Source organism: Rhamphochromis sp. 'chilingali', assembly GCF_963969265.1.
Source record: "Rhamphochromis sp. 'chilingali' genome assembly, chromosome: 21".
Classification (NCBI taxonomy): Eukaryota; Metazoa; Chordata; class Actinopteri; order Cichliformes; family Cichlidae; genus Rhamphochromis; species Rhamphochromis sp. 'chilingali'.
Genome location: NC_137949.1, coordinates 12,077,816 through 12,096,957, shown reverse-complemented (window position 1 = coordinate 12,096,957; position 19,142 = coordinate 12,077,816). Strand labels below are relative to the sequence as shown.

At 44.2% G+C, this 19,142-nt stretch overlaps 1 protein-coding gene across 5 annotated transcripts in view; it reads right to left on the bottom strand.

Moving 5' to 3' along the window:
* ralgapa2 (Ral GTPase activating protein catalytic subunit alpha 2) overlaps positions 1–19,142 on the bottom strand; it is a 94,899-nt gene that overhangs the window by 19,009 nt on the left and 56,748 nt on the right. For all 5 annotated transcript variants that reach the window (XM_080869942.1, XM_080869939.1, XM_080869941.1 and 2 more), the window contains 7 exons: positions 15,536–15,713; positions 13,280–14,111; positions 12,607–12,678; positions 11,701–11,824; positions 11,447–11,602; positions 8,665–8,823; positions 6,575–6,702 (listed from right to left, as the gene is read on the bottom strand). In XM_080869942.1, the coding sequence (XP_080726068.1) occupies positions 6,575–6,702; positions 8,665–8,823; positions 11,447–11,602; positions 11,701–11,824; positions 12,607–12,678; positions 13,280–14,111; positions 15,536–15,713 (1,649 nt within the window). The remainder of the gene's footprint in view (positions 1–6,574; positions 6,703–8,664; positions 8,824–11,446; positions 11,603–11,700; positions 11,825–12,606; positions 12,679–13,279; positions 14,112–15,535; positions 15,714–19,142) is intronic.

The window sequence follows — 19,142 nt, the reverse complement described above, 5'->3', positions numbered from 1 at the left end:
AGAGGGCAGCTTTAGCTGGACAAAAGGCTGTTCACGAGACATGGAAGGAAGAAGGGACGTAAATGAAAAAAGAGAGGACTACTTGGTGGTAAAAGGAGGACAGGACAAGAGTTTTGCTGAGATGGTTGGAAGATGAATAGTGACAGAGCCAACTGTTAAAGAGTGTTCCAGATTCCCGGCTTCTGAAGACGAATGATGGACCAGCAGGGATGAAATGCAACGCACCCCGCCGCAACCCATTCATACACACCCAAACAAACACACACTCACACAGACTGACACGGTGGCACGAGGCTTCACATCTCTGCCAAGTCCATCACAAAAAACAAAACAAAAAACAACAAAATTATTCCCATTTATCCCCAGATTCCAAGCACTAAAGCTTGCCAGGAAAGCTCATTAACCCTCCCTTCAAGAACCCTGAAACAAAAGAGGGGGGGGGGGGGGAACAAAACATAACTAATCAATGAGAACGCACCCATTGAGAGTGGGTGGGTGGGTTGAGTGGGGGTGGGTTGAGGGGAGGGGGAGCAAGAACACGCATCCATTTGGATAACCTGAGAGGACTAACAGCTTTTGCTTTAGTGTTGCACTGCCTGGCTGTGGGGTGGAAAAAGAAAGTTCATTAATTAAACAGGGCTAGGGGTAACAGATGGAGTGGCTAGCTGGATGCTAATCACATAAAGCAGACACAGGTTTTTACACCCAAGCTAGCAGCGGCACACATCAATCACAATGAACATGTCTCAGTGTAGCTCGTAATAGGTCCAATCATGCGACCGGGGTCACAGCATCCTGACTACGCATCCTGTGCGTTATTAGTGAGACGGTGATTGCATCAATGTTTCTATGCGTGATATTTTGTGAGAATATTTGCGCTTCTTTTTGGCTCGGAGGGCCATTCCCTTACATATAGTAGCCTATTTGAGATGAGGACTTTAGTCCTACATGATCAAGCATATGCAAACTATAATAAGAGGGAGGAGGACCATGTTGTCCTCTTTGATGGTTCAATCTGTGGGAATTTCTGCTATTAAGCACATTAGGAGAACTGGGAGGCTTTTCTCTAGAAGCACACAGTAGTAGAAAGATATTTTAAAATGACAAAGACAAAGAAATAGACTTCAAATCATTTTCCAGTTATCTAATAGTCAAATCATTTCAAATACAGAGTTTTTCTTCCATTTTTACCATCTGACATTCAGAATGTGGCACTTTTTATACACCACACAAGGAAAAATCCCTTGTACTGGAATTCAAATATATTGACCAGAAAATAATACTAATTTAGTCCAAAGAGCTGCCAAAAAGTACACAGAATCCTTCACACAACTGTAATGGTCTTTTTGGCATTCCTAACCCATTCCACAACGCCGAGATGGAGAAGAGACAGGGAAGGTGATCCCGCATAAAACCGGCTCTCACTTTGCCGCTAACAAACAGACAGATGTCAGACACGAACGCATAACAGACGGACGGGGGAGGAGGGCATGAGGGTGGGGGTTCAAGTTTAAAAATACACAGAGCGTGACATTCTTTGGGTTACACTAGGCTACGCAGTTTTCCACCACTGATACCTGAAAACACCACGGCTTTTTATTTGATAAACACTGCGCAAAAAAGTAAATAAATGAAAGCAACTGAAAAAATCCTGATAAGAAATAGACTTTTATACATGGTAATTAAATATCAATCAAAATGTGGAAAAATATCAGTGAGTCCAGCAAGACGTCACAAAGGTTGCAGGGAGAGACAAAGATGAACAAATGCAGGACACCAAGCGTGATGATTTTAAAGCCCCGAAGCACAAGAGTGCAAAGCTAGCTGTATATACAAACACAAACTGATATACACCAACAGGCAGTTCTGACACCAGCAGTGTGTGTACGCTCTGACAGGCGGGGCTCTGGGGCCCTGCTGTTGGCTGTCTGGTTCCATGCCTGCTCTACCTGTGTTTAAAAGGGGGCGGCCCCCATGAAGCTCAGACCCCAGAGTGTAGGCTGTGCTAGGCCCCCAGGGCTTTCAGGGTGTGGGTGCCGCACAGTGTACGCCTTTTGTTACAGGCTGGGTGGCAAGAGGAGGAGGAACTAATGTGTGTTGGGGGGGCAGGAAAAAAATGAGTAATGCTATGAGTCATTCTGCATTAGCAGCAGGGAGAGGGAGATGGGGAGGGGGAGTAGATGAGAGGGGGTGAAGAGAGAGAATACTTTTGCATGTTGTATGAAGCTAGACGCCATATGCCATCCGAGCTGGGCTGCCTCCTGAGTCAGGGCTCTCTGTTTGACAGGCCTGTGCTTGCCCCCTCCAAACCCCCAAAGCTACACCCCTTCTTCCCCAACCAACACCCTCCTCCTCTAGGCCTTCTCGGCTCCAGCAATGGGCTTGGCAATTGCTTTGGTCGTGCATGGACTGCGCTCTGTTCATGTGTGTGTGTTTATTAGGAGGGGGGTACTCAGTGATCTGAACACATCGGACATTGTCGTGAGTCCCGGCAGGAACAGCTGGTCAGCTGGAGAGAGGAGTGGGAGGGAGCAGGGATAAGAAGGGGGAAGAGATGGGAGGCAGTGCGCTACACTGATAATGGGATTAGGTTAAAACATTCAGTTGGGGAGAGCCCCCTCCTCTCTTTGCAGCCCCCTGAAATAATGTGTAAACTCTCAACCACCCTATCAAAGCCAATGCCAGCCTCCGCCCAAACTTAGCCCTGCCAACTCCAAGCAGGGACACTTTAAGTCCAAACTAGCCCCTCACCCAACTCCAGCTACCTACTCATCCAACAGCAGCCAACCGCCTCCGACTAAACAGTTCGCATCCAGTAATAACAATATGCTGACAATCACTTGTCATAAATCATGCAACAAGTCAAGCTGTCCAACTCCCGCTGCAAAAGTTACTGCAGATTACAAATTACTTTTAGTTGGTCAGCCCCGCTTCCAGTGAACAGGAAGTTGGCTATACTCACATCAGCTCAGACCATTACATGAATCCAGCTTATAATGACTAGCTTGGCGTCTCACTGTGCCCAGTCAAGCACTGTGCTCCATAGTGATATAGACTGCTGAGTATTATCCATGAGTCTGCCAACAGTTATGGCACAACAGCTGGCAAATTAGACCTATCAACGATGCTAAATAATTCATGAGAGACAACACTAACATGGCAGATCCTATTCATGACACCCTATCATGCATACAGGCGCACTTTCATCTCCGCTAGGTGAAGAATCTTACAGTATACAAAAGAACATGCTGTCGTGAGACAAAGACGCGATGAGACCGGGACAATAACTTGCTCAGAAGGGGTGTGAGAATGTGTCACGGTCAATGCGGCGACTGTACTAATTATGACGGCGTGTGGGGATGCAGAAACGGCACACAAAAGCAGTGCATGCAGAATATCATATCCATTGTGTTTTCAGCATACAGCCGTTGCAAAGATGTACATCTTGTTTCCAGCAGTGGAGCTGGGGGACTGCAGATATGCTCACATGAGCCTGTGAGGGAACATGACAGAGTTAAGCAGCTTTTTGGGTTCCACTGAAAGGATCAAGCCTTCCTCTCCTCTTCCTGCTGCTGCGCACACACACACACACGCACGCACACACAAGCTACCTAAAAGCCTGGCTCGCATGACTGGCGATGGGCAGAAACAGATTATGGTTATTGATCGCTGCCTGGAGATGGATCTGTGTGTGTGTTTACTTGTGTGTCAGAGCAAAGGATGGGGACTAAGGGCAGTGTGCAAAAGCTATTGATTCTGTCCAATAGGAAGGCTATGCCTCTGAATCAAGGTCAGTTTTGCATTGTCTCACCTATTAGTAACTTGCCATCACCCCACACACAGACACACACACACTTCACCTTTAACAATACCCCATCACAAAGAGTGATGGATGGCACATCAAACTCAAGTGCTTGTTGAAGAGTGAAATGAATCCCACCTTCTGGATGACGACATTATTCTATACTGACAGTATGAAGGATCTTTCTCATACAGTAAATGGCAGCAGGCAGTGCAGTGGCAGGTTTGGTCCACGTGTCACTAACAAACTAATTGCTGTTTTTGGTTTTAAGCTTCTTACATTTGCAAGGGAGGGCCCGATTAACATCCATGTTTCACAGAAGTCTGTAAAAACAAATGTGGTTACATTTAATTCAAAGTTGTTTTTGATTGAACATTTTGTGGTCTCAAGTATTCAAAATGTAGCCGCGAATGGCCAACAATACACTTAGAACACAAAGCCAGAGCAGCTGCATTTCCTATCAGCCATATAAATAATAAATGATACATTATGAGTTGTCTGTGAGAGTCTTGTGATATGTTGCCTATGAGGCCAAGGTTGTGTCCTGGCAGAGGAAAATGACACAAATCGCAAATGACACCGATGGCTGTACGTGACACGACAAGGCATATGCAACTGCACAGATTTGACAAAATCATGTGGGCAGAAAAAGGACGAGAGAGCAACGCCATATGAGAAAGACAGAAAGCTGCCAAGAGGTAGTATCCTTTTGAAAAACACTCCTGTAGCCCATCTGTGTGTATTTTCAGAAAATGTTGCTGGTGGTCATTTTTCAATATCAAATCCTATTAGCTCGAGAGATTCTGTGAGCGTTGCAGCAGACTGCTGGAGTCCTCTAGATCCCTGTGACGGCGCGAGAGAGGGGGCTGCAGAGCCATACTGGCCTTTTATCTGGACACACAGGGGTTATATAGCTTCTCTTTGAAGAAATATTCAACTAATTACCTTGGAGAGTGGCCTCACAGGCAGAGAGCAGGCTGTGAATTGTAAAGGCATTGTGAAGGGGTAAACTAAGGATGAGGATTTTCATCAAAAAAAAAAAAAAAAAAAAAAAAAAAAGAGTTTCAGGTCATTGTTCCAACCTGTGAAAGATAAAGGGCTGCAATATCCTGAGAAGATGGAAGAACTGAAACGACCGGAGAGGGAAAAATGCAAAAGGCTGGAGTGGCGTAACAGTAAAAGCAATGTTGAAATCAAAGCATCTGAAAGAGCAACTCCACCTGGCTACCAACGCACTGTTTCTTTTACGATCAAAACCACTGCGGGACGTTGCACCAGTGCGCTCTGACGTTCTCTTAAAATATCAAATCTCAAGTTGTCACTTTTCATACAGCACCAAACATTCATTAGCTTAAAGTTTTGCCTCTGTGCTCACGAGCTCTCTGGCTAGGCAGACATGCAGATACTCATTTTGGCCGTGTGCTCCGCCTGGCACTTTCATTCATCTCCTCTGGTGGAGTGTGCGAGGCCTGGCAGCCGATCGGTGCCAGAACTCCAGAGGCAGCGCTTATCTCCTCTCATAGATCATGCCTTTGTGCTGAACTGATTCTGTGCTAAGGAATGCCAGGTGAGGCTTTAGTGTCCCAGTACGGCCCTCTTACTGCAGCAGCACCACCCCCCTTTTAAAAAAAACACAAAAAACAAAAATCCCTTCGGCTTCCAGAGCCAGGCAGGCCTGTGGACGGCCCCCCTCTGGCACTGAGAATCACACTGGGCTAATTCACTTGGCGTCGGGTAACAGACATCTGTCACTCAGGATACCCCCGGGGACTTTCAGACAAGGCCCGATATTGGGGTGGGGGGGCCAAGCTATGTGATGCACTGTGAAATGCATACAGACACACACATACTTGCACACACCCTACACTGTGAGCGGTGCAGCACGATGACAGACCAAAAGCCCTTTGTGAGTAATAGTCATCCACACAGAGTCTGAAAACAAGTTTAGAAATTATGCATACATCCTCAATCCAAATAAAACCTCCTTGGGAGAGGTTTCTATAGCAACTGCCAGAGGGGCAGTGTGGTTCTGGTGAGGCGGTGGCGCACACGCTGTCCGAGTAGGAGCGGGACGTTAAGGGAGATCAGGTTTCCCCCTCCAGGGGCCATCCCAACTCTGCCCCCCCAATCTCACCCTCCCACCCCTCCCTCGACTCTGTGCTGCTGGTATTCACATGCTAATTCATCTCCACTGGTAATTACACTCTCTTTAAACCAACTGACAACTACAGCTGGAGTCAGGCTCTTAACGGCACACAGTTGGATGGATGGGTGTAGGGATGAGAGCAGTGTGTGAGTGTATGCACTTGTATACATTTGTTGATGGGGCTTTTATTTTGGTTCTTCTCGTCCGCCATAAAACGGTAGTGATAGATGATGACACATTATCTGTTCTCTTACCCAAAACAGCCCCGCAACCTCCCGTGTTGCTCCAGGCTGTGAAACAGCCTAGGCCTAATAGTTGTATGTAAATCAGGTAGCTCATAAAGATCAGTGTCTGCACTCAGCTGTGTACTTTGGCTAACATGGAAAGCACACCACATGTTCCAGTGAATCCACTCCAATGTGGTGGCTTGTCATGTTGGAAATTTAATCTCAGTGATGTTTTATTTACATCTAATTGAAATATTTCAAAATCGTTGCTAATAAACTTAGCAGTCTGAGCTCTCTGAGTAACCACTGCCTCATCTTTTAAAAGTGTCACACTCATCTGAGGAGCTGTACCTGTGTGAGAGAGGAAGTAAAGCAGAAGCCTTGAGGAAAAAAGGATACAAGCTCTGGTAGAGAGTCAGCCGGGACTTGACAGCTCTGCTGGCATTGATACAGGTAGCCCGTACTAAACTTGGCAGCAGCATTCCAGTGACGATAGCGCCATTAAACAGAGGGCCAAAGAAGGGAACCTGAGGAAGTCAAGAAAGAAACAAAGAAATTAGACAAGTCGATAATAAAACTCAAATTTTAGTGCGGATCCTGTTTTTGCATGTGCAAGTACTTAAGAGACACATTTTTTGTTTAAAAACAAAACAAAAAACCCTCCATCTGTTTAGGGGAAGGGTTCAAGTTGAAATTGGATTTTGCCTAACTCTGCATGACAACCACACATATCTTATGCGAATCAATGTTAGGTAAATGAAATTAAAATGACAATCAATACTATACAATGCCCTCATATTGAGCTATTTAATACAAAGGGGCAGAATGAATTTCAAGAATAGCGTGTGTGTGTGTGTGTACGCGTCTGTTCATGCATATTGGAAGGGGGCCCTTAATCACTGAAGCTCAATAGTCACTGACCTGGAAGTTGACGTGAACGTCAAAGTCTTTCCAAAGGCCCTGCTGTCCTCAACTTGGCACTCGACCAGCCAAATTAAACAACAAAATAATGTATAACACCAGTGATACAGAATAATTAGCTAAATCGTGTGATGGAAACCTGAAGTTATACTATAAATACTCCAGTATCAGACATCTGAGTAGATGGTTTTACGTTTTTTAATTTAGAGGAACTCTCCGATAAAAATGTTTATTTTTTCACGATTGGCCTCGGCACTGCAGCGGCAGCTCTTCTTCTGACCTTCACCCAATGAAAAAGGCTTCCTGTGGCAGAAACTCTTTTTTTAAATTATGATCTTTAACAACTGTAGTTTTTCAGCTTCATTCCAATTCCTCTTTGTGCAGCTCCCCGACAGAAAAACTGAAATAAAAGCTTCCTGCACAAAGGGTTAGTGTTTTCAGAGGTTATCTGGAATAGGCCCTCCATGAACATGAGTGGGCCTGGAGTAGCACTGAGGAAAACATATGGATGGAAGTAGACTAGTGTATGACTCATGAATGATAAAAGCAGTTTTGTGGGTTTTCTTAACAGCAATTGAGAGTTCCAGGAAAACGATTTAAATTTCTTTTTGATAACTAATGTGCTCTCAGCAGTGAATAAAGTTTTGCATCTAGTGAACTGCTGTGTTGAATTTTGACATTTAACAAAGTCAAAACGTGGAGCTTTCAGTGACGAGGATGGCCTCGCTAGTTTTCTGTTTACACAGACAAAACCAGAACTCCATTAGAGCAATGACTATGATGCAAACAGAGACGGCAATAAATTGGCACTATGATCATTCACACTAAAAAAACAATGAAAGAAACAAATACAGTCTGAATGAATTTCCCCTCCTCCTATGACTGTTATAAAAAACAATGGAAGAATAAGAACATAACGTGTTTCTTCAAGTTAGGCTTAAACTACAACATCATTTTACATGATCCATTTCCCGATTATCTCTCTCAAGATAACTTACTGGAAAGAAAAGAAAAATACTGCTTTACAAATTTTGCACTATGCACTTTTATAATGTGTGGATATATCTGAACATCTGAATCCAGTCATCCTGGACAAAGTAATTTCACGGTCCTCCAGGAGGCCACACATCGAGTGCAGCACTATGGAGTAACCAAGATGAAAGCAAGCCAACAAAGGCCAGTAACCATCTCTGAAAGCACATACCCACAGTGTGGGTAATAATGCATCGCTGGAGGAAAGACCTGAGAGCCTTCAGACAGAAACCACAACAAGGGAAAGAAGGTATGAAATTCAGAGCAAAGTCTGAACACAACAGAAGGACGAGGGTCTGCATTATCTAATGAACACAGACAGGAAATTAATGCAGTGCCATGCTGTATGCTGACTTGTTACAGCAGGTAACAGGTAGAATTAACCTGCTACCACTTTGTTTAGGTGCCCTTAAGACATGACAGTAAACCTGCATGCTTAAAAAGTAAAACCTCCCGTAAATGATCATTACACCTAAAGAGCTAAAACATCTGCAGTGGTCTATAACCTAAATATTCCACTCGGCACTGCCATTTACCTGTGGTTTCTTCATGATCTGGATGAAATACATGTGTTTCTTCATTGGGTAGATGACTATCAGCACATCTCCAAAGTCAGTTGGGATGATGCCGCGCCGGTAGTCCCTGGTGTGCTCGGACCACACTATGTGCACCTCATCGTTTCCCAGGTGACGCAGCTGCCAAACAAACAAAATTAGTCTAATCAACAGCTTAGTGAGCGAATATAATTTTCACTGCTTTGGGGAACTAGACAGGAACACAAATTTGGATGGATTAGGGCTTCTAACTGGGTTTTATCCGCTCTGCACTTAAAACCCACACTGCCTCCAGGAGATCGAGGAGCGGACTGAGGTTAAAAATCTTTTTAGAAGAGGATGACTGACAATATTATTTTCTAGTGCATCTTGGGAGCAACTGTTTCTGGAGCAGGTGATCGCAAAATTTGTTTGAAAACAATGGTCTAAATCGTAGCCTGGCTCTGGTTTAGTCTCCTATTATAGCTTTTTCATTACAAATTCAAATAGCAAACATAAAATGGACAAAATTGAGCATTTTAAAACCAAATAATTCAAATCCAATTAACCTACCCCATCAGAGGTTAAATTGCTACCCATTTCCACTCTGTTCACAACCACAAATGAAACTGGGCAGGACAAGAAGATTTGCTTAAATGACAGGAAATTGACTGATGCTAGTTTAAAAAAGAAAAGAAGAAAAAAGGTAAACAGCTTTCCCCTTTTCAAAGTAAAATAGATGGGAGTAGCAACATTACATTCTCTGATGACAAGTGTAGATCATTTATTAGCTGGTGGTCCAGTGATGTCGAATCAAGCAGTCCTTCCATTTTCCAGAGTATCATAGACACTGAAAAGTGAGTCTCTACTCAGAAGAAAACATCTGCCAATGTACTGTTGGCCTAATGAGCCATTAAGAAACATGCCCTCGCCACCAAAAATGCAATTAGCACATTCTATTATAAGCCCTTAATTATGGTAATACGCTAATCTTAAACAAATCCACGGCATGCTGATTACTGGAGCTCGCCAGTTCAGTCTGTCTGTCCAAGGATCAGCAGGTACCAGCCAGGTCAGTCACTGGGACAATTTCAGAGAAAATGTTGAATATGCATTTGCTGCAGACAATCAGCAGTGGGATGTTAATTTGGGTTAAGATAGTAGCATTTGGATTAGCTGAATGACAAGTTTAATGAGGATGCTTATGCTCTAGTTAATCATCTTCTGCACCAACCCATTTATCCCCTTGTTAATCACATCCAAATGTTTGAGACTTCTTTAATAAAATGTGATTCAAGTCAAAGGCTCTTGTCCAATTAGCCCACCTTGACCTTCCACCCAACCAGTGGGGTTCACATACATGGAAACTGCCACCCAAAGGATCCAGAAGACAAGAGCATCCTAATGAAAACAACCTGCAGCAACCTAGTTAAGACGTAGCGCCCGAGGGTAACTGGGACGGCTAAGGCACCCGTCCATCTCCCTCACTTTCACACACATCCACATCCCCAACCCTGCAGGTCATTTCTATAAATGCATTACTGAAGCCAGCTGCTGCTGCTGCTGCTACAGCCTGCAGTGCCTTAAAACCCACAATTGGATTGAGGAATTCATGGTTTTCCGTCTTTTCTTTTAGGTTTAGCTTTCCCCCCCCCTTCCATCAGCTTCAAACAGGCAATCTACTCAGCGAGAGCTACCCCATCCGTCTCTCCCCTACAGTATGCCTCTATGGTTACAGCAAGTAAAGTGGGTGACTGCTGGACTAAAAGTGTTATTTTTAAATTGACAGAGTAACATCGTACTTAGACACAGACAAAGCCTGTTTCTCATTCCAATTTTTTCATACCACTTTCTCTTCTCTTTACCTTCCCATCGTTTTCTGAAACATCGGCGCAAGCGGCCCAGCCTGCAAATTTCTCTTGGACCTGTAGCTGGTGTGGAGATCTGTGCGAGGTGAGCACGAGCAATTACAGAAGTTCCCGGCGAAACTGAATGAGAGCGGAGTGGCAGCACACTCTGCTTTGGGCACGGGCACCCCTCCAGCGCCACACTCTGGACAAACCGAGACAAAATCTTTCCTCAGACTAATTTCCGTGGCCACTAAACACAGTTCCAGGATGGGTTTGGAATGAGTAGGCGATTATTTGTGAAATGGAGAGGGGGATGTCTGTTGAGGGCTGGAGTGTGGCTGGATATGAGGAGAGCCTGACGAATTTCCCTCCTCAGCAGGGTACTGTATGAGAAGATTGGCAGCACGGGCAGGGGCCTTGCGGCTCATTTCTTTCTGCTAACTGCTACTGCTGCACTACAGCTCAGAATCCCACTGCAGAACCAAATCGATCGCTCCTGTGGCGGCAGCAGGAATTGGATAAAAGGATCCTGCCGGCATCCGGCCGGCGCCTGCCCTAGCAGGGAGAGCTAATGGCTGAATCCAGGCCCTGGTCACAGCACACAGGGAGGGGGGCAGGGGCTAGCAGAATCATAGTCATTACCACAGCAGCACATGCCCTCTCTTCACTCACGCGCCTGCGATTCTCTACTCCTCAGGCCTTCCTGGCCAGGGTCACTAATCAATGCCCACACTCTGGAGTCACACCTCCTGATCACAGCTTAACACAGAGCTGAAGGCTGCAACAACATACTGCTCTGGGCAGGCATGGCTGTGTAGCCATTTCACTGCAGTACATTCTTCTTTTTCTAATGCACTTAGAACTTAAGGTGTGCAAGTAATTCAATACAGACAATCCAGATGTGCGAATAGTCAATACGAGCTTTTTTTTTTAACCTTTTTGGTGAGGCAGTCATCAGAATCAGATGGCATACGCGTTGAGACGTGGAAAATAACTTCCACAGTGGAGGTAGCATAATAAGGAGCCGTTAGACCTGTGCTGCCATTCCTCTGGAGCCCGCCCATAAAGCCACAGTGCGTGGCTAGGTCCACCTGAAATGTACAAGCAAAAGTTACTCTTTTCTGAGTGAGGCTGTACAACTTTGTGCAAATATGAATGCAAAGATTTGATTTAAAGTCGTGGTTTGCACCTCCCATCCCAGTCCAGATACAAAGTCTTCATAGTCCTGGCTTCCTGTGCTGTTAGACAAAATGGAGCACTTGTCTTCTTGGCCTTCTCCAATGTAGAACACAGCAATCTTGTGCGTCTCTCGGCTACAGAACAACAACAAAAAATAAAAAGCAGCCAGCATTAAAAGAACAACAGCTACACTAACCAGTTTAACAGTTGTAACACAACTTGAAAAGCCTTTAACTACTTGAGCTACTCTGGATGAAATGCTTGGATTACACCTCGCTTATCAAGGTAAATTGTGTAATTGAACTGCTGAATAAAAATCTCAAGCACAGAGGGGGAAAAAAATGTTTATCTCCAAAAACCCGTCTGCTATCTATCCATCAGCTTTAACATCATGTTAAAAAAAAAAAAAGAAGAAGAAGAATGGCAGCAAAGCCCCCCCATCCTACTTTCCCTGTTGCCATGGCAGTACATTGTGCTGGAGTGCATTTAGGAGACTTTGCATGATTGCGCACAGGTTGTTATTGTCCAACCAGGTCTACCGTCTGGGAGAAAACGGTCCACTTCTGAGGGCATTATTTTATAACCTCCTGTCATTAGCAATGTGTAGAGCACTAATTGATCGGACTACGAGAGTCCAGTAAGAACGATGAGAACAGGACGGAGAGAGTGATGGAGGGAGACTTCCAGGGTTGTGCTCAGCAGGAGTTGGCACAGATTAGCAAATTCATGGAGGAGTAAGGGAGCACTGCAGTCTTGAAAAACTGGAGGGCTCGCAGGACATGCAAAGAGTTAATTCCACTCATTCAGAAACATGTTTATGGGCGATCAGGAAAACACAATACATTACAGACAACACTGCTTATCATGACGTGCTAAATCATCACAAGATGATACAAAACTCCCAAGTGAACTTTACCACTGCCTGGAGTCCAAGTTCTTCAGTTCCCGTAAGAGTTTAGAGTTTTTCTTCAGCAAATGGAAGCTTTTCCTGTTGAACAACAACAAGTCTTGATTAGATTAGACATGAGGATTTTAATCTGAAACTAAAACTGCCATCAGCGGCTTAAATCATCACAAAGAAAATAAGTGTTAAACCAAAGTTGTGTTTTGCAGATCTGATGACCAAGGACCAAAAAAAACAGGCACAGGTGCAAGCCACAACCTCCTCTTGTAGTGTGCATGTTACACCATCACCATTAAGAGGTGTAAGCTTTTAATTTACGGGGCAGAACAGCAAAGATGAGGCTCTGCAAGCTAGACCTTAGTGAAAACAGCTGGGCACTCTTATCCTGTGGAGAGGAGATTAAGACACTGCGGACTCCAATGTGCCTTTAAATTCATCCTCTCTCTCTTTGAGTAACAAGCCAACAGCTGAGTTACTTTGAAGATGAAGAAAGTGACTTTGTGTCAGACTTAACAAGAGGATGTGTCTTGTTCTTTCTCTCTGATTGCCTGCATTTAATGTGTGTTTGTTTTTAGACTAGTGACCAATAAGTAACAGACCCCTGTCTGACTTCTCTTAAAACCCCACTTTCCTCTATTTGTTTCTTTCAGTAAAGAGCAGGCTATTTGCAGTCTGTCTGTAATACCTGCGATCCCAAGAGTTCATCCCAAGATCATTAAGCAGCAGCCGGCAGAAGTAAAAAGGAGCTTTTGGTTCCTGGTGGGACGGTTCGCTCTGGCAGTCAGCCCGAAAGCTTACATCAGCCTCCCACCTCCTCACTTGCTCCTCCTCCTGCTGAGTCTGACGATGAATGGCTTCCAGGATGGCGTTCTCTTGCTCTAGGTTCATTCCGTGTGGTGATGCGGCCGGCTGGTTAAGCTTAAGTCGTGGCTGGGGAAGACATTCTGGGCTGCTGTGTCCGAGGTCCTCCAAAAGCTTATCGAGAACATCAAACTCATCCTCCTCGCAAGAGTTTGAGAGGCAATCGGAGCCTGAGCAATGACGCTTGTGCGGTCCTGCTACTGGGGAGGGGGGCGGGTTGCTGCTGTGGCTGACTGCAGTGGCTGCAGAAAGGGAAGGGTCAACTGGTTTAAAGGCTCCCACATCAAAGTCTTCATGTGCGGTGCAGTAGAGGATGGCACCATCCCACGAGTACTTGCCCGAGATGTCCCGGACAATGACGCGTACTTGGGAGGAAGTGTGCAGGGACTCTCCAACGGTGGGAGTCTCGGCAGGGATTTGCAGGTAGGACACCAGCGTGCTGTCGTTGAAGACAAAAAGCTGCAGGTTGGGGCTTTTGAAGACCTCGGAGGACAGCTCGGACGACTCCACGTATGGGTTGTCATGATTTTCGCTCACGAGGCTGTGGAGGAGAGCGGGGCCGCCGCTCAGGGGATGATGGCCCAAATGGTTCACAAGGTGTGTCATGACCATCCGTGCCGTCAGCGGGATCAGCTCCATGTTTCGGCGACGCTTTTCTGGTGGGAGAAAAAGGATGGGAGGATGAAAAAAAAAAAAAAATACAAGCAAGCAAGTGTAACACATGATCAATAGTAAAAATGACCAATGGGTTTAGAATACAGCTGCACTCAGGGCTGTCTTTTATAATATGTTCAATGTAGACTTTAACAATATTTAAAAAGCTCCACATTTGTGTGTCGACATGTTACACTCTTTATTAGCTCCTTTTACACAAACCCAAATCTGATTCATGATTACTAATAGGGCTACTTTATTCATTTCTCACAATAGCTTAGCTAGCACACCTCTAAGTAGGTAGCATCTAATCATAAGAGACAACTTTGAAAAGCCCATTGAGTCTTCTTACAATGGACAACCATTGAGACTGGCCAAGTGCTAATGAGAACCACCATCTTTGCAGACTTCTGAATAGAATTGTACTTTGCAGATTGCATTTATGTAAATGTACAGGTTTTTACTCCCAAGTGAAAGGCATGCCGTGCTTTATTCTGCAGGGATGTGGGAAAAACAAGAAGATGCACTCTTGCATTGTGACAGTGCTATCAATACCATCATCCCCCATCAAAGTGGAGAAAGCTCTTTAGAAAGCAGGCCAAGCTGCATTAGAGATGCACTGGCCCTTTGATGTGACTTGATCAATATGAGGTGAGGGCATGAATATAACTAGGCCGGCACTCTTTGGTTTGCCCTTTTGATAGTGTTTTGTTATTTCAACCAAGACTCTGTGCAGCTGTGCAGCTGTGCACCAGAAAAAAAAAAAAAAAGAATTGAACAAAAGCAGAGGTGTGATGAAATTTTCAAGACAAAAGCTTCTGTTTGAATTTCTTACATTGTTTCAGGAGACATTCACATTGTGTATTTGGACTTTGAGGACTTTTTAGAAGTTGAGGACGCGAGAGAGAAAGAGAAATATGTTGCCTAATGGAATCACAAGGTCACAAAAAAGATTTTTTTTTTTTAAATCTAAACCCCATAATGGGTCTTCTCTTAGGGCTGAGTACTAATGTGAACATTCCATTCCCTGTGATGGTTGATTTCCTTTTTATACTTTTAATAAGATATTGACATTTAATGGAGAGGCTCTAAATGGATGGCCTACTTAGAGTTTGCTTTTACCTGTAACCTGTTTTGGATGATTTTTTTGTGGGGGTGGGAGGGTGGGGGCAGACAGGGTAGAGAGTTTGGCTCCATATTCTGGGAGCTATAATGTAGGAACTATAAAATATAGAGCTGGCAGCAGTATCCAAAACATTACGATGCAGCAGCTGGCATCAAGTACTAACTGGCTTTTAACCCTCCTATGTAAACCTATGTACATACTAACACATACTATATAACAATTAACACTTAACCTTTTTATGCAGTGCGATCTTTCTCAAAACAGATTCAGATTTAGGAAATGACATTTTCCTGCCCTTACCCTCAGCCACAGTGAGTAGGTTGCCTAAGTCCATGGTGGGTGTCTGTGACGGGGTTGGCTCGCAACGCTTAACCTGACCCAGCATGAGGTCATAGTCACTGGACAAGTCAGACAGGGTGAGCAGATAGTGGCTCTGCTGGGTGTGCAGGTTGGACCCAGCCACACAGCAGTGCAGCACCTGAGGAATGAGAGCGGAAGAGCAAAAATGTAGTGATTATTTGGCATGCATGGGTTGTTTTGCTACAGTACTTAGTAGAGACACCCCAAACACCCCGCAATACCATAATATTACTACATTTAACTCACAACATTACTGGAATCACCTTTTTCAAACTGCAAATTATGTCCTCAAAGTCAAACTTCAGTCATACCTCTTTAATCAGATAAGATAAGAGACTGCAGTCGGCAACTACATGCCAACAGTTTTATATTTCTTAGAATTCAGCAATTAACTGCAACAGATTGCTGAAAATCACATTTATTGCCATCTACGTAGACAGAAGTTCTCATTTAACATAAATTGATATTTAACTATTACATTTGTGCTCAGCAACCTTCCTGCTCCAGTGTGATGGCTGCACTTACAGCCACACAGTGGTAATACCCACCATGTTAGTGCAGAGGCTTATAAGTAACATTGCATTCACATTTCTTTCTTTAAATATAGGAATTTATTTACAGGACAATAAATAACTGGTTTTGGTTTAGAATTCATTCACATATCCACATAACACTGCATTCTAAAATAAGTGCGCACATTTTAGTTTACACTGTTATGTATGATTAAATTTTTGTTTTCTGAGTTACCTTAGTTGCAGCTGTTCCAGTCCCTTGATTAAGGAGCCAAGAGGTGGAAAAGGGGCGGAGCGAGCTTTAAAGGAAGACTACAAATTGGTTCATGCCATAACTCGGGACCATGGGGGGGAATTGGAGTTCATTATGTTTGGTTTAGTTAAGTTTTGTGTGTTTTACCCCTTCTCCTGTTTTTGTGGGCTGATCAGCCACTATTTAAGTTTCCCCTTTGTCTCATTAAGTTAGGTCAGTTTGAGTTATCAGTTGTGTTGTCAACTTTGAGTAGAGTTTTGTTATTTTGACCTCTTTTATGGGCCCAAGATTTTGATTCTTTTTGCATGAGTTAACCAATTATGTTTTTTGGGTTAAATAAAAAATCTTTTTTTTGGACTTTAACCTGTGCCTAAGTTTCCTTCACTGCTCGGTCCATCACATCCAGTATAACCAGATTACAGGCAGCTGGCAGTTAGTTGAGTCAAGACTCCTTAAGTTTTGCTCATTGACTCATTCATACTGATGGCAACATGTCAGCAATCTGTCTACATAAACAGTGTAATGATTTATGGTAGTGATTGGGGTCAGTCTAAATCAGACTGCAACTGTTTGCAACAAGGTTTCCTCCTATCAGATGACTTGCGAGTGTGAGCAACACCAACCTCACTCCAGGCAACCATTTAGTCACCAAAACTTGCAATTGGTTGCTGAAAAAGGAGGTCGCTGTCCTACTTTCACTCGTGTGACTGAGCCATTAGCGTGCTTTGAATTTGGAGACAACTTGGTCAAGATAAAGCATAATTTATGGTCCTGCTAATGTGTCCATCTACACATTTGAGTTTGAAGAGGGAAATGCAACATGTGCTCCTGTGCAGTCCTCAAAGATCCTGACTGAGCACAGCTGACAAAAGTGTCTTTTTAATGTTGACAAGTGGGCTGGAATAGAGGAGAATGACAGCAGAGTTCCCGGGAATGGGAGCACAGACAGTGGCTGCAGTAGAGACTCTTGTTTTTAACACTTGGATTTACTTCAGCTCTTTGCATGTTTTAACTTTGCTCTCCTCTGCAGCTGCCTAGTGGACCATCAGCAGTACAAGTAAGAGTGGCCCACAGACCGGCTGTACCCTAAACTTTGTAAACCGCCTCCATTTGACATCAGAGCTCTCTGCAGGCAGTCCCCAGACTGGAACGGACAGCGAACACTTTCCTCTGCTGGACCATAAATCCCGCTGAAGTGTGTCTAGTGTTGGACGTTTTTCAGTTGAATCAATTTAATTAAAAGTTTGCTTAGCTAAGGTTATCTGAGGATGCTGGTGAATAAGACGAGCCACCTTGTTTACAGTATTCCCAGATTTTAATTCATTTTATTAAATATTGATATTCGATGTATGTTTACCCTCCCCCCCACTCACTCATAGTACTAGAAGGTTGAAGTCTGGTAAGAAAATATGCAGCAGTGTCTGTCGTGACTGTGCACGACGCAGGAGAACGTGAATGGGGAATATATGGTCTATTTACATCATAAGGCAAAAAGGGGGAGAGAGGGAGAAAAGGGAAGAAAAGAGGGTCTTTATAGCCACTAATCCATTTCTTCTGTGATGTGTGAGTGTATCGATCTACATAACAGATGGCAGAGCATCCGTTGGCAGTGCTAGATAAGGCGCACTGGGGCAGTTGATTACAGCCACTGAACAGGTTTACACTGTTTGATTTAATTAAGACTTTATCCTTGTGCTCAGCTCCCACCACAAACACGCATGCTTAGCCACATATACATATCCGAGTACACAGACAAACACACCTGTATAGTGTATAATCTGAGCAAAGGTAAGGGGGTAGAACATATGCCTAATGTATGTAGAGGAGGGCGCCTCTTATTCAGAGTGGAGCAACTTGGGTAAAGCCATGCAAAGGCTAATCCCATTCAGCGCACACACACTTGGCTGTGAGACGCTGGCCCTGCCATGTGAAACAGTATTGTGTGGGGCAATGTAGACAGTATGTGGATGATTCCATCAAGCAGACCTCTGGGTGCGTAGGGGGAGGGATTTGAGGCTTGATGCTGAAAAGATGTGAACCAAACAGCTGCTACACCAAAGCCCCAAAGAACTTCCTCTGTGGAGATGTAGAAAGGGGGGGGGGGGGGGGGGCAAACCCACGACTGTGCTTGACAACAAATTGACTGCAATTTGCATAGCAACAGTTCCTGGAAGGTAACACAGTAGTTAGAAGGGCACATGGTGCATGGAGATGTGAGCACACTATGTACACAAATAAATCAAATAATAAAACACGGATGTACCTATCTTTGCTGTCTCTCTTGCACGCACACACACACGCGGTGCAGCTGGCTGCTGAGGCAGGCACAGGGAGCAGATGGAGAAGCCTGAGCAGATCTCCAGTGAACCGACATGGTCTAGTGCAATGTTGCTTTTTACAGCTATGTGCTCGCCGTTAGTCAACCGTACCAACTTTTTTCACTTTTGTCTGCATCCCAGGAAGCATGGAAGCCATTCATTAGCTGTAAACATGGTCTCTGCTTGCATTTGATTGGTCGGCAAAGGACACATTGTTAAGTGCCCAAGTGGAGTCATTTATGACTCAAGTCGTATTTTTAAATGTGTAGCTGTGATGCTTTCAGTCATAAGAAATTTTTCTATAAACTTTTAGCAGTTTTTGCTCTGCTGTTGTGACAAAGACAGTGGAAATATGTCTTTTTTTGTACATTTATATTAATTTTCCACTTCTAATCACTACATTGCAAGACTTTCCAGCGAATCTCTGCTAACCGATGTCTGAATAAAAACGATATAATTAAATT